General features: G+C 41.2%; 1 protein-coding gene across 1 annotated transcript; it reads right to left on the reverse strand.

Moving 5' to 3' along the window:
• Positions 1-5,368: 5,368 nt before the first annotated feature.
• On the reverse strand, positions 5,369-16,454 carry LOC139533644 (sodium/potassium-transporting ATPase subunit beta-2-like). The gene is made up of 7 exons (XM_071331863.1): positions 16,014-16,454; positions 11,480-11,608; positions 11,166-11,270; positions 10,810-11,015; positions 10,465-10,524; positions 9,768-9,863; positions 5,369-9,548 (listed from the first exon to the last, which is right to left on the reverse strand). The coding sequence occupies exons 1-7, from the start codon at positions 16,102-16,104 to the stop codon at positions 9,381-9,383; spliced, it is 855 nt and encodes a 284-aa protein (XP_071187964.1). The 5' UTR covers positions 16,105-16,454; the 3' UTR covers positions 5,369-9,380.
• Between the last annotated feature and the right edge of the window lie 177 nt (positions 16,455-16,631).

Below are 16,631 nucleotides of genomic sequence, written 5' to 3' on the forward strand. Positions count from 1 at the left end.
AATGATATACAGTGGTGTAATGTACTTAGGTAAAAGTACTTTAAAGTACTACTTAAGTAGTTTTGGGGGTATCTGTAGTGTACTCCACTATTTATATGTTTGACTACTTTTACTTTTACTTTACTACATCGCTTAAGAAAATAATGTACTTTTTACTCCATACATTTTCCCTGACACCCAAAAGTTCTCGTTACATTTTGAATGCTTCGCGGGACAGGAAAATGGTCCAATTCACACACTTACCAAGAGAACATCTCCAATCATCTCTACTGCCTCTGATCTGCCAGACTCACTAAACACAAATGCTTTGTTTGTAAATTATTGTTTAGTGTTGGAGTGTGCCCCTGGCTGTCCGTGAAAAAAAAACATGCCTTTGGGTTTGTTTAATATAAGGAATTTGAAATTATTTATACTTTGACTTTATTATTTTATTTTTAATACTTAAGTATATTTAAAACCCAATACTTTTAGACTTTTACTCAAGTAGAAAAAGTACTGGTTCACTTTAACTTTTACATGAGTCATTTTCTATTAAGGTATCTTTTCTTTTACTCAAATATGACAATTAGTTACTTTTTGATCTCCTGTTGCAGTACTGGACTATCTCCACTAGAGGTCATAGTGCTATACTACAGAAGCACATCACTCTCACTCAACCTTGAAGTGAGTGACAAGTCATTTAAATGAGCATTTGTGACATAATCCCCCTTCTACCTCACAAGCACTCACCACTCACTTGGACACATGCTGTGAATGGCATAATACCACCATTGAAGAGATTTTTGAATGTAAGCTACAATGACTTTTTGACCTCAGAATATATTTGAGGGAATTAACTGTAATTTAAAAAACTATTAATAACCACCAAGTGTCTGACTGTACTGTGACGGTTAGAAGAAAAAAAAATGCTCTTGAGATTGATAATGGAGACAGAAATATTGCTTTAGGTTGTTCATGGAGAGTCAACATAAATCACTGTATGTCTGTGAGTCTGTGTGTGTCTGTGTTTGTGTGTGTGTGAGAGAGAGAGCTGTTGCATGCTCAGTATATCAGCCACCTGTGTTACACTTGATCACACTATTTTAAACCCACAAATACCTCTAATGCTATGTAATCCTTGCTCTCTCTCCCTGTCGTCCTCCACTGGATCTCATTCCCAGAAAGGATGAACGGAAGAGAGAGGCAAGGAGAGAGCCAAAGGGCATTGCGCAGAGGAGGAAGTGAGGTAGAGAGAGTGAGCGAGAGAGATAGAGAGACAGAGAGAGAGAGAATGTACAGGGTGGTGAGAGTTGAGGTGAAGGTCAAAGACTGGGTGTCAAGTTCTGTTATAAACTTGTAAAGTGGTCAGAGCAGGGTAGACAAGTCAGAACCACAATGACATTTTAACATCATGAAGCACTGTCCAATCTGAGAACAGAGTCCAAGTCTGACATTCAGATTCTAACACATTTACTTATCTTGCACCTTCTATGAAGAAAGTACTAAAATGTAGTGGTTTTAGTTCAATTGTTTCGAGGTTCAAATTATACATTGTAATTTAGGTGATCTACAGTACAAGCCAATGTCTCCCATGAAAGGTATTTAAATCAAATGTTATTTGTCACATGCGCCGAATACAACAGGTGTAGACCTTACTGTGAAATGCTTGCTTACAAGCCCTTATTAACCAACAATGAAGTTTTAAGAAAAATAAGAGTTCAGAAAAAAATATTTACTAAATAAACTAAAGTAAAAAATAAAAGAGCAACAATAAAATAACAACAATGAGGCTATATACAGGGGGTACCGGTACCAAGTCAATGTGCGGGGGCACCGGTTGAACAAGGTAATTGAGGTAATATGTACATGTAGGTAGGGGTAAAGTGAATATGCATAGATAATAGATAATAAACAGCGAGTAGCAGCAGTATAAAAAAAGGTGGGGATGGGTGTCAATGCAAATAGTCCGGGTAGCCATTTGATTCGCTGTTCAGCAGTCTTATGGCATGTGGGTAGAAGCTGTTCAAAAGCCTTTTGGACATAGAGTTGGCGCTCCGGTACCGCTTGCCGTGCGGTAGCAGAGAGAACAGTCTATGACTAGGGTGGCTTGAGTTTTTGGCCATTTTTAGGGCCTTCCTCTGACACCGCCTGGTATAGAGGTCCTGGATGGCGGGAATTTATACTCTGGGTACTTGGCTAGATGCCTTGTCCTGATGTCAGGCTAGGTAAGTGGTCATCATCTGCCAGAGGAGAGCAGAGAATAGGATACATGAGTGTTGGAGGAGCTGCATAGGGATTATCATGGTGAATGAGATTACATTAGATTACATCCATCTGCCTGACGCTACCTCTTGACTCCCCTGGTACCTTACTTCCCCTTTCCCGACTAGGTTGAAAATATAATTTACATTTTCAACCTAGTTTCCCCAGAGCCTCAGTATTGGGTAGCTTCGTCTTTATACAAAATCAGTTTGGATCATCAAATAGTTTTGTTAGATTGCTGTTGACTTTACAGAACTCATTGTTGAAATATTTGAGAATCGACTTGTGAATGATTCTGTTACAGCCCACATTAACAAATACTATAACATACATGGTATAAACACTATTTTGCAGACTTTACTGTAGTATTTAATGTAGTATACGGTAGTTTACTGAAGTATTAACAGTTAGTAAAAGAAAACTTTTGTATATACTATAATAATTAACATAGTGTTTTTGCAGATTGTAGTATACTATTGTATTTACTGTTGTGTTTTTTAGGACTGTACTATGCTGTAGTATTTACTGTAGTGTTTTTGCGGACTGTGGAAATTACTGTAGAGATTTTGCAGACTTTACTGTAGTATTTACTATAGTGTTTTATTATCTTTGTCATAGAAGTGGAGGCTTCCTCCTTCAGGAAACCTACTAGAGAAATACTGGGGTCTGGGGTCTAAATGGATAGTACAGAGCTTCTGCTCTTTTCTATAACCTGTAGGGAACACAATATGGTCTATACTTGGCATGCAGGTTTCTCACTTCTGGGTGTCACAAATTGCGAATTGGGTAAGAGGAATGGGCAGGGTATACAGTGCCTTGCAAAAGTATTCATCCCCCTTAACGTTTTTCCTATTTTGTTGCATTACAACCTGTAATTTAAATAATTTTTATTTGGATTTAATGTAATGGACATACACAAAATAGTCCAAATTGGACTAAACAAGTAAAAAAATTACTTGTTTAAAAATATTATACAAAATAAAAAACGGAAAAGTGTTGCGTGCATATGCATTCACCACCTTTGCTATGAAGCCCCTAAATAAGATCTGGTGCAACCAATTACCTTCAGAAGTAACATAATTAGTTAAATAAAGTCCACCTGTGTGCAATCTAAGTGTCGCATGATCGGTCACATGATCTCAGTATATATACACATGTTCTGAAAGGCCCCAGAGTCTGCAACACCACTAAGCAAGGGGCACCACCAAGAAAGTGGCACGGAGCACCATTAAATCCATTATTTAAAAAATTGAAAGAATATGGCACCACAACAAACCTGCCAAGCGAGGGCCGCCCTCCAAAACACACGGACCAGGCAAGGAGGGCATTATTCAGAGAGGCAACAAAGAAACCAAAGATAACCCTGAATGAGCTGCAAAGCTCCACAGCGGAGATTGGAGTATCTGTCCATAGGACCACTTTAAGCCATACACTCCACAGAGCTGGGCATTACGGAAGAGAGGCCAGAAAAAAAGCCAATGTTTAAAGAAAAAAATAAGCAAACATGTTTGGTGTTCGCCAAAAGGCATGTGGGAGATTCCCCAAACATATGGAAGAAGGTACTCTGGTCAGATGAGACTAAAATGTAGCTTTTTGGCCATCAAGGAAAATGCTATGTCTGGCGCAAACCCAACACCTCTCATCACCCTGAGAACACCATCCCCACGGTGAAGCATGGTGGTGGAAGCATCATGCTGTGGGGATGTTTTTCATCGGCAGGGACTGGGAAACTGGTCAGAATAGATGGAATGGTGGATGGCAATAAAAACAGGGAAATTCTTGAGGGAAACCTGTTTCAGTCTTCCAGAGATTTGAGGCTGGGATGGAGGTTCACCTTCCAGTAGGACACTGACCATAAGCATACTGCTAAAGCCACACTCGAGTGGTTTAAGGGGAAACATTTACATGTCTTGGAATGGCCTAGTCAAAGCCCAGACCTCAATCCAATTGAGAATCTGTGGTATGACTTAAGATTGCTGTACACCAGTGGAACCCATCCAACTTGAAGGAGCTGGAGCAGTTTTGCCTTGAAGAAATTTCAAAAATCCCAGTGGCTTGATGTGCCAAGCATATAGAGACATACCCAAGAGACTTGCAGCTGTAATTGCTGCAAAAGGTGGCTCTAAAAAGTATTGCCCTGTTCAGTTTTTTTGTCTTCACAAGAAAAAATATTTTGCGTCTTCAAAGTGGTAGGCATGTTGTGTAAATCAAATGATACAAACCCCCCCAAAATATATATTAATTCCAGGTTGTAAGGCAACAAAATAGTAAAAATGTCACGGCCGTCGTTGAAGGAAGACCAAAGCGCAGCGTGGTAAGTGTACATTACTTTTTATTTGGATAATGTCGCCAACAAAAACAATAAACAATACAAAACAACCGTGAAGCTTAAGAGGGCTATAGTATCCCACACAAAGACAACTTCCCACAAACACAAAAGGGAAAAAAGCTGCCTAAGTATGATTCCCAATCAGAGACAACGATAGACAGCTGTCCCTGATTGAGAACCATACCCGGCCAAAACTAAAAAAATACAAAAACATAGAAAATAGAACATAGAATGCCCACCCAAATCACACCCTGACCAAACCAAAATGGAGACATAAAAAGCTCTCTAAGGTCAGGGCGTGACAAAAAATGTCAAGGGGGTGAATACTTTCGCAAGCCACTGTATGCTAATTAAAAACTGTAGTATTTACTATAGTTAAAAAAGTGTTGTGTTTTTGCGGACTGTAGGGTTTTACAGACTTTACTGTAGTATTTACTGTAGTATTCTACAGTATTCTACACCATTCTATAGTAAGTACTACACATTATCGAGAGATACTACAGTGTGTAGTATTCTACAGTATACAACACTTTACTACAGAATTCCATAGTAAGTACTGTAGTATTTTATAGTAAACTGTAAAAAAAAAAAAAATCTGGGAGATGTCTGCTTTTACTCTGTCAAGTCTTAGAATAGAGCTTATTTTTATGCCAGTGTTATATTATCCTGGGTATTCTATGTCTGACTGACTGACTGACTGACTGTGTGACTGAAGGAGGGATGAGGATAGACAGACACACTGAACTGAGATAATAAAATTATATAAAATTATGAAAGGGAAAGAAACAGACAGTCCGGTTGTGTTTCTTTCAATCACGTTTATTGATTTCTCTATCATTTTTTACAACGAGCATGAGCAAAAAATATATATAAATACAATAACAGCAAAAAAAGATCCAAAGAGAATAGAATTATCAGCCATTTTCATTTTTGGGTGAGACTGTCCTAATGTGTTTCAAAGGATTTCTGCCTTAGATCATTTTGAATTATCTGTCTGATACAAGATAGTCTTAAATCAGGGAGACGTTTGCTGTTCTTTCCAGGGTGGACCTTCGTGAAAAGCTGTGTCTTGCTGCTTCAGAAGTGAGTTTGAAACAAATAGGTAGTTCACACTAGTTTGCCACATGCAGTGGTCACAGGCGAGTATTGTGCTGTTTGAGGATAAATCCATTGCAGTTAGTGTAAATATGCAGCTTTCTGTTGAATCAGTGTAACTGATCAAACCAAGATGATGCCCTCCTTCATCTCATCATACTGTGGCCCATATAAAGACATGCACTGTTCATCTGAAAGAGTAACCAGTAGACAATGACTGAGAAAGAGTGGAGCGCTCATCATTGCAAACATTCAATACTGCAAGGTTGAAAACAAAATAGAGAAAGAAGGTAACCAAAAAGAAACGTGTTCTACATTCAACCATACTTGGTATGTGTTCAACCAGAGTCAAGAGTTTACAGGTCAAACACCTACCAGGTAGCACCCCTGTCTTATTACAATCCAAAGCTAACACATAATCTCCTCTTTACAACAAAATAACAATAAAAATACTTTATCTCTTTTGAAAACAAAACTGTTAAGTGTTTCTATTGTTCAATCTTGAAGATGTGCATTGGCAGACATATAACTGTATATCTATTTGTGAATATTAATATATACATGTTCTTTCTGTCTTCTTCCTCACTCTCTTGATGATTAATGTTACTATAAATTTGTTACAGCCATTCCAAGAATAAAAACATCATCAGCAACACAGGAAATACATATATTGCTTTTTGAAGACATCTCCAAATTATCATATAAAAACGGATATATGGAGATAACATTAAATAACATTCGGCGATATTGGGGAACAACACATCTGTCCACCCACCAGGAGGCACTGTTGTTATTTAGTGAAACCTGCTCCTTCTGTGCGTAGCATTATATAAGAATAGGACTTCCTTCATAAATTAAACCCTTTCTCTTAGAGATCTGTGGTCTGTAGTTGCAGCACGATTATTTCATAATGTTAAAATGATCATGAATATCTTTGGTTGGAGGGAATGTGGCAGGACAACTTTTTTGTAGGCAGAAAAGAAAAGCATTCATTTTACAACTGGAATATATCCACATATATGTATTTGTGTGGCTACACACACCATGGATACACATTTACTTGTAGATTGAATTGTGAATGGAATGGGCTCATGGGACAAAACATCTTGTGATACAACATGGCAATACATGGGTCACATGGATAAAACCATGATAATAATAATATAGACCTTAAAGTAACTGTGGAACCAAGCACATACCGTAGTCATTCCTCACCTGACATCTTTTAACAGAAAGGGTGGAGGATCCTCTCTCTCTGTGTGTGTGTGTGTGTGTGTGTGTGTGTGTGTGTGTGTGTGTGTGTGTGTGTGTGTGTGTGTGTGTGTGTGTGTGTGTGTGTGTGTGTGTGTGTGTGTGTGTGTGTGTGTGTGTGTGTGTGTGTGTGTGTGTGTGTGTGTGTGTGTGTGGACAAAAGAGAGAAGAGGGGGGTTGACACAAGAAGGAGGAACTACAAAGAGAGGATAAAGTACCTGCTCTAGATTATCTGACCAGATTAAGAGATTACAGTGAAATCTCAGCATGCGAAACAGACTGAGTGGAGCAGGAATGCTAACGAGGAAGTAGCACTGTTCACTCCATTGTCTCACAATGTCAAAAACAAGGACTATTGGTAGGCCACACGCAACATGGATGTTTAGCATGGAGTCAATTGACTTTGTTCAGTCAACCCTCAACGTGTATTATACAGCTATCAAACAAAACAGATTATTTATATACTGATTATTATTATACTGTCAAGTCTTCATGATGATGATATTACTGAGGTGCAACTTTAACCAAAATGAAGGAAAATTGATTGATATACACCTTATACTGACTGATGGAAGAAAGGTCCTAAAAGTCAACCCAACCGTTAAGCTGAGTGAACAGATGCTAGGGTTCTAAAAGTGTCGCTATGACGTTGAAGAAGGATCAGAGTCACATTGCCACAATGTCACAGCCAGTGTTCAGCAGCACTTGCTCAGATTTATAGATTCCTCAACTGTTTTTTCTCATTATGTGTACTGAATCAAGGGCTGGATTCAATCTGTATGCCGAAGTTTAGCGTTACGGATTGAATCCAGCCCCAAATCAGCAGCACATCCAGGGCATCTGTGCACCAGCACATTGACCATCATTCTAGAGCAAGTTCATAAACGCTCTTGCACATGCTCAACTGTAGGTGCTTTTAGTTATAGTACACCCTCCAACTACAAGGTTGGTTGGTCTGTTGCTCCCTTTTTAAAGCAATGTAATGGTAGAGAATCCTACCAAAATAAAAATAAATCAAACAGATTACCGTTATCACCAAACCAGCCTTACAGACATTCTGGCCGATGTAATCAGATGTTGGAGACAGCCTTCAAACTGAGATGCACTATTACAGCAATAACAAGTCATGTACAACTGATTAAATTGGTACGACATGTTTGAATATAAATTTAAACAAACGTAGAAACAAAACAAACTCTCTATTTTTCCTTCTCCACAGAACCATAAGCATGTCGTCTTCACAAGAAAAACACAAACCAGTGCAAATCAATACAAAATAGAAGAACAGCATCTCTTTCTTATATGTATAGGAACATATCAATAGATGCGATGCACATGCAAAAAACTATGAACAAACAAACTAGCCCTAAGCCTTGAGCTGTAGGAACACAGATGTGAACATAAACCATGTAAGGACAATGTAGTGTATATTCATGTTATGGAAGCCTAATCCGATTTATGACCATCTGCAATTCAAGTGTTTATGACAAAAGAGTCCTGTTTAATGTGTAGAATGTGCATGATGTGTCATTCTTAATTAATATTGCACATTGCATATGCATCTTCCCGACCTAGAGTATGCATTCTGTCTTGCAAATGGAATTTGGTCATACAAACAAATGTACAGTACATACTCACACACATACAAACATACACACGCACACACATACACAGACTCAATGGTCTTGACCTCTGTAACTCCCCATGTTGGAGATGCTATCTTCTTATGGGTTAAATTGGATGATCACTGCAGAGTGCAGCGTGGTCCCTCCTGGTGGCCAGCAGTTTAACATAGCCTCGTTTATAATTCCCACATAGCAGAGCAGAGAGCTGAGACATGTGGCCTCCCGCCTTCTTAGGGCACTAAAGACAATACACACATGCAAAATGTCTCCATCTCTCCATTCATCCACAAAAATATTTTTTTTCATCATATGTTTTAGCTGTTGGATTATTTTTAAGCGCAACAAAATAAATAGACATACTGATATAAGGTTATGATATATAAATAGATATACACGGTTTGTATTGTATTTTGTGTATATTTGTATATAGAGGGGCACTCTATAGGGAGGCAGAGATGAAGGAGCAACAGTAAACTGGTAAGAGGCGTTGCTTCTCCTTGCAAACTTTCAAATCATACATGTTTATGTCCACTATATCCCCTAGTTAGTCATGCAGTATCAATAGACTTCACCTCAAACTAATTTACAGAAAAGAATCAAAGCTCACACACAGAAACAGAGACAGAATTACCACCCGTTTAACTCCACCATTCTGACATCATCACTCCACTGGACATACAATGCCCGACATCTAGGGTAAATTGAAGTTGTAAACATTTTCTATTCGACAAACGGAGGGTGTTAATTCTGTTATCTGTCCCTGTATGTGTGTGTGTGTGTACCTGTGTACAGAATGTAGAGGTGGGTGGACATGTTAGTGAGAGAAAGAGAATGTACATCTAGCCTTTAGTGTTGATCCTCAGTTTGAAAGACACTTTCCCCGCAAACTTGTCTCTTACACTCCCAGGAGGAATGTTGTTGGAGATGATCCTGCACTCGATGTTGATGTCTTCGTTGAGGGTTATGTTGAGAAACTTGATGGCAACCAGCGGCTGGGAGTAGTTCACCTGGGAGTAGTTATCCATTTTTAAGATATTGTTACATAAGCTTTTAAGCATTATTTTTCAGCAACATTTGATCTATGACATGTTGAAAGCACAGGCAAAATAATGCGTAATAACATTAGAAATGACATTGGAACAAAGATGAGTTAATCTAACCATAAAACAAAGGTTTATAAGTGATGATTTGTGAGTGTTGCCAGGTTGGTATTGGGGGATTCTCACCTGAGCTTTCTTGCCATAGTAAGGGTAGTACATGAGGTTGAAGGTGCCATTTTCAGGGTAGTACTCCACCTGTCCAATCTTATCAGAGTCTTCTTTCTGCAGGGGCAGAGGATCAAGGCCATTAGTTAGAGCATGTTAGAGCATGTTAGAGCATGTTAGAGCATGTTAGAGCATGTTCTGTCGGAAGTGTGTGAGCGAGCAGGGAAAGATTGCCCAATCTGAAGGACTGGATGAACTTTGAAAGGACACCATGACACTTAGAGTATACTATTTATTTACATTTACTTTAGCCATTGTGTCTACCTGTATATGCTATGCAATAAAGCTGTTGAACCTCTATATCTTGGAATATAAAATAACGAGGGTGCTAGTGTAGCACTAGCAACTATACACCACATATCTACTTCTCTATCTGTCACTAAGATCACTACAGTGGCACCCTTACCCATTCATCTTTGCCAACTTTGTACCTCTGAGAGTGCAAGGACAAAATGGACGGTAACAGAAAAGAAGAAAACAACAACATACACATAGGGTTTGAAATGAGGAAATGACATTGTGTCATGCAACACAGACGAGCAAAGAAAGACACAGACATGAAGGATGGTAATGGGGGACATAGATGAGAACCAGAGACATGATGGGTTCATTCTGAGAGAGAGCGAGAGAGAGAGAACTGAAAGAGAGAGAGGCTCACCTTCGCTCCACAGGTGACAAATGGAGCCTGGCCATCCTTTCCTGGCAACATTCCAATGACCTAGAATACAGACAGACCAACAGACAGACATGCGTTAACCTGGGAGTTCCACCATCATCCCCACTTCATCCCTCCTTAAAGCGGATCCAGTCAACTGATCATTGGTGTGATTGTCGATATAACAATTTCAAAAATGGCCAACATTGTTTGTACTTAATTGGTATGATCTCTTCCAGGCTCCCAACCATTCACATGACTGCTCCATCCCCCTCTCCCGTACGTCACCTAGCAACATGCCAAGTTCTTCCCTCCCCAGCCCTTCTCTGCTCTCTGCTTCTCCCATACCCGGTTCAGCTTGATGATGATGCATGGTTTGCCAGCCTGGTATCCATAGGTATGGTCATCAAGGCCAGAGCATTTTTCTAGAAGGGTGCGGTTGAACTGGCAGGAGCGCTTGGGGTTGTTTTTCACATCACCACTGTCTGCCTGAACAAAGTACTGGTCCGGTGTGCACTCTTCATTCTTCTCAGCCTGCAGAGAGTTGTTGTAGGCTGGATGGGAGAGAAATACATTTTCATCCTGTTGTTTAGCACAATAGAAATGTAATTACGTGGGACAGACACACACAGAGGCAGAGACAAGCGGCCAGATAGACAGACACACAGAGAGGCAGAGACAAGCGGCCAGATAGACAGACTCACGGGAGAGGAAGTTGTCCAGTGTCTTGATGTACATGTCCCAGGTCTCAGTGTTGGTGGTGTTGTAGGTGATCTCCATCGCCTTTCCCCTAGGTCTGATCATCATGCCTGCAGAACAGAGAAGAGAGAAGATGGGGAGGGCTTTTAGCCAACATCACATGTATACTATACTATGTGTGATTGTCCGGGCTGTTACTGACTATACCATAGCAGTTGTAAAGAGACTTGCCAAAATGTTAGCTTGAATTCTGAGGTTTTAGTGTATCAAAACCTCTTAGAATGTGGTATTGGTGTGTTGGTGTATTAGTTCATCCTACCTGGTGTGCCAAGCCTGTCCTGCCATGTGGGTTTGTAGTCATCCAAGGTCTGCAGCATGACGTACATGGTGAGGCAGAACATGCCTGCTAGGAAGATGTAGAACACTAGGTAGAAGAGCAGGATGAGGCCTGGGAGGGAGACAACCAGCAAACAGATACAGTATTAACATCACACAAGATCAAAGGAAATGGAACATTCAACAAAATATGGCTATGCCCAAAATGGCACTCTATTACCTAAACAGTGGGGCTATTTCAGATGATGGCCATTCCATATTCCCCACTTATACGGAATAGGGTGCCATTTATTATTTGCCTGTATTATCTGTGTTATAACAAAGCCGGAAATGCTGAGAAGTGAAAATGTCATGTAGAGTAGGTGTTATGTTGTCTATGATCCAAGTCATTGTTTGGACACTTTCTCTGCATTTATCAAACTATACCACTCTCTCTATATTTATCACACTATACCACTCTCTCTATATTTATCACACTATACCACTCTCTCTATATTTATCACACTATACCACTCTCTCTATATTTATCACACTATACCGTGCCGACGATCAAATATATGAAAAGACACCGGAGGTACGGAGTAATCCTCTTTACTTCAAACCAGAAGCCTTTACTTCCTTCTATAGTATCTCTCTCTCTCTCTCTCTCTTTCTCTCTCTCTCTCTCTCTCTCTCTCTCTCTCTCAAACATACACTACAAAAAAAATGTTTCAATGAATGGATATTGAATATCTATCTATTTATGGAAACATTAATTGGACATGCACACTTCTCCATAAATGTCTGAACTCACACTGCCGACAACACACAACCTGCACATAAAGACACACGCCCTTCCCCCAGTCTTAAACATCGCTGATTAATCCAGGATTGAATGTCTGGTCTTTGTCCTAATTAATTATTAAGTAACACTAACAATGGGGGAGAGAGCTGCGACGAGGGGGAGGGTAAAAGAGAGGGAGGGAGGAGTGGTGACAGAAGTAGAAAGGGGAGGAGGAGAGAAGACCCCTGGAGATTAGGGCAGGGGGTCAGGGGATTAGCTGCCATGTACAGTATTCCACTAACACAAACCATACGGAGACCAAACCAACACGGTAACATATCAGCATTGGGCCCAAAGGGAACGGGTGGCTATTGAACCATTCTGTAGGGTTGATAAGATAAAATCACCACAGCTGCTAAATATTATATGGTCATACAGGATGTGAGATATACAATTAGTGTAAAATATAATGAATAAAACAGGTGAGTTGACTGAGCCTATCAGTAGCCCTCCTTCCCTTCCATCTGCCATCTCAGCATTGTCATCTGAGACCAGTCCTGGGGTGTAGGCCTGCTGTGTCTCTGCTAGATGGCCCCCAATGTGGAGCTCCACACCTGGGCCCTGTTAAAGAACAGCATGAGGGCTCCCTCTGTCAGCAGGCCTAGAGCTGTGTGGAGCCGTGGGCCTCACAGCGCAGCCAGGCTTACAGGGATCCATAACCAAATAGCAAGGGGAAGCTCCTCCATGGGATAAAGTTACGAACACTGGAGCTTCTTGGTGAGTGAGAGTGAATGTGTAAGTGTGTCTGTCTGCCAGTCCCCAGGGTGAGGGGATCTACATAGATATGTAACCTTATAGAGAGGATCGTAAGCGGAGAGGAGAGCAGAGCAGCATCCTGTGGGGTGGGGTGAGATGTGGTGAAGAGAGATAGGGATGGAGCGGGAGCTGTGTTACATAGTGTGTTGGAAGCACAAACCCTGCTGTACAGGCCCTGGGTCTAGCCCTGGCTCTGGTACAACCAATGCCGAGAGGGACTACCATCAGGGAGGGGAACCTGACATTATTTATCTGATCTAACATTATGGGGCGTCATGGTGACCACAGATACCACCCATCCCTGTGGGGAGACAGACTGGGTGTTGTGTGCAAACCCAGAGAGAGGATCAAGAGGAGTGTAGAGAGGGTCACCTTCCCCCTGACCACACCAGGAGGGTGTCCAGTTCACTGGCTGTTCTGCCTGACCTCTCATCACCATGCCCCGGCCAATGATGTACACCGTGCCCTCTTTCTTTCACTCTTCCTCCGCCTCTCTTTTCATCCCCCCATCACCGGGAGAGTTGAAAGCAAAGAACAAAATGGCGGGGCTGAATAGGCCGGTAGCATCCTGTGCTTTCCCTCCTACAATGGCAACATGGATGCCTTTTAAAAGGTGTCTCTTTTCTTTTTGTTTGTTTGATTAGTGTTCAAACGCGGTGGACACTGTTTTGAAGCTGGGTTATGAAACAAGAGGCTTTGAATGGAAAATGTGGTAAGGATAAAAGAATATGCATGTGATATGGCTGTTTTAATATTCATGTACTTTTGAAATTGCCGATGGATCTAAGAACTATTTCCATAATTGTGAAACACACACACACACACACACACACACACACACACACACACACACACACACACACACACACACACACACACACACACACACACACACACACACACACACACACACACACACACACACACACACACTTGCATTTCCATGATTGGGCTGGTTTTCTACCCCATCTTATCTAAGCAGTGTGCACTATTAGTGAAAAAAGTGGCCATTACACTAGCTAGAGTACTGTGTGCATAAGATTGGTGTGGTTCGTCTATAAGTCTCCATCTTTGTTCTGTGGGCTGTGGAGGAGGTCAGAGCTGATTAAAAGACAGATACATGTAGACTAGCACCTGGATACATGGATCACTTAGGCGCAGACAGGTAATAAGGATGTACTAAGTTCAGGGACCATGTATAGGCTATAAACGTTTTGGCTCACTACAGAAATAGCCTAATTAACAAGCCTTAGAGAGTGCAGCTTAACCAGGCCACCAGTCCTCAAAGCATATGGGACACACTGAGCTGGATGAAGGAGTGCATTCTGGGAGAATTACTGCAAAGGAAACTACAGTCAGTGAACACACCACTCAGTAGACCTATGACTTACATTTCTCTCCATTCATGAATATCGTAGCAAGTGCACGGTTTCTTGTGGAAATGCGAAATGCAAGGTGTATGTGAGTATGTGTGTGTGCGTGTGTGACATCTCAAATCATTGCATTTACATTAAAGACAGATTACATCCGAAACCATTCTGATTAGATGTACAATCAATTAAAGGGAATGTTCTGAAATTGATACAGTTTGATTTGACAACTACAATTGATACTCCGCTGGCCAGCCAATGAAGTCATTAGATTAGGATTAAATCCTGCACAGATTTACTCACACTAAGAGAGGAGAGGGCTGGGGGGTTGGAGGTGATACAAATAGAATGTGGCCCTCAGCTTTACCCAGATTAAAACGCCTCAATGTCATTAGAAAAGAGCGATTTGAAATAGTTGCAGGCTATTAAGGGCGTTGAAAGAGTGCACTATTAAGGGCGTTGAAAGAGAGTATAACGTTGTGGTCATGGCTTAAAATCTCGGATGCTAGACTACATTACCTATTTTATTTCAGATCTTGTCAGTGCAGATTATTGTGCTGATCTTGACACTAAGCAGACGATACAACTTTAATCTTATACATTTGATTCTTCATTGAAACAAAACGTACATTGTAACATTGATTGCAAATAGCCTATAGTTGAAGTGAATACCGCAAACCCACTACATTTGCGTTTGGTAAAGCCTATTCAAGTAACTTAATAACAGGTCAGGCTAATACATTCTGAAGCTATTTGAAGTAACAACTGCCCCTCACATCTCAGGAAGGGGTGCTCTGCGCCAGAAGACAGCTTAAGTAAAGACCATTAAATCTAAAGAGGCCTACTGTAGCCTTTAACAAGTAGGCTACAACAGAGAATAGTATTTAAATGGTGTGGACTGGCATATTCATTTCATAAAAAATATTGGCACTGCCTCCACCCTTATGTCCAGACGCATTGCGCAGGAAAACTCAGTGGCATAAATTAATACATGAAAAAGAATAACGCAGGTAACATTTTGCCCGCTCCCACAAGGGCAATCCACACATAATGCCGCATTTGAATTTCAGCACCGCCTTGCACTGGAAAGCGACCAATCTCATTAAGCAATCGCTCGGGTGAGGCAGCGGTTTCAAATTGCGCATTGAATACTACACACATTTTACATTTCTGCCGGGTCACATTATTTTACTCTTTACACATTCATAAGTATTCAAGCAGCACAAATAAAGGGTGCTGATGACATCAAAGTGAAGCCTGCAGCCAACTAGAAGATGCTGTGGACCTGCTATTATGTTCGAGCAGGGATGGGCAACTCCATTCCTCCGGGGCCTGATTGGTGTCACACTTTTGCCCCAGCCCCAGCTAACACACCTGACTCCAATAAAAACGAATCATATTCAGTTCAGAATACAATTAGTTTCATCAGCTGTGTTTGCTAGGGATGGGGAAAAAGTGTGACACCACTCCGGTCCCCGAGGACTGGAGTTGCCCATCCCTGTGTTAGATGTAGAGGGGCCATCTGTGCTGCATTGCTGCAGGCGACCATTACTAGGTAGAATACTCACCCCAGCTGCTCCCTGTCCTGCCACAAAATTCTCGGGTCCTGGAGTTCCATATGAAGTCCTTCCAAGTGCTCTTCTCAGCATCCTTTGCCATTTTGCTAAATTAGTTTAATCCACGGACTGTTACCGGGTGTTATAACCTAATGTAATAGGCGTTTTGGTGAGATGTGAAATATTTTACTCAGATAGGCTGCAGAAAGTCGTTAGCGAGCGCACAAATGGACGAGCTGTTTGAAAGAAAAGGATGAACAATCCGGCGGCTCCGTGCTACTGTATCTAATTACAGTCAATCTATACTAAACGACGGTGGTGTTGACACTACACTCAGCACAAAGCCCTCCCCCCAGATCTAGTTAGCATGCCACAGAGTTTTGATGAGTGATGCAGAAATGTAGTGATACTGCGGTAAAGCGTTCTCTCTCTCTCTATCTCTCTCTCTCTCTCTACCAGCCTCTGTCTCGCTCACCCTCACTTACCCCTCAAGCATCACCCCCTCCCCTACCCATCACTCCAACCCCTCGGAGGAGAAAGCTACAATCATCCTCCTCCCCTCTCACCAGAGAACACCAGCAGCCAACCAGCTTGCCTCTCTAACCAATCATATGCCCTCTACAACCTGTG

The sequence above is a fragment of the Salvelinus alpinus genome, chromosome 1 (assembly GCF_045679555.1).
Source record: "Salvelinus alpinus chromosome 1, SLU_Salpinus.1, whole genome shotgun sequence".
Taxonomy (NCBI): domain Eukaryota; kingdom Metazoa; phylum Chordata; class Actinopteri; order Salmoniformes; family Salmonidae; genus Salvelinus; species Salvelinus alpinus.

Coding starts and splice junctions, on each gene's coding strand:
- LOC139533644 (XM_071331863.1), bottom strand. CDS start 16,104: ATGGCAAAGGATGCTGAGAAGAGCACTTGGAAGGACTTCATATGGAAC. Junction 11,609..16,013: donor CAGGACAGGGAGCAGCTGGG/GTGAGTATTCTA, acceptor TCTCCCTCCCAG/GCCTCATCCTGCTCTTCTAC. Junction 9,549..9,767: donor ACTATGGCAAGAAAGCTCAG/GTGAGAATCCCC, acceptor AACTACTCCCAG/GTGAACTACTCCCAGCCGCT.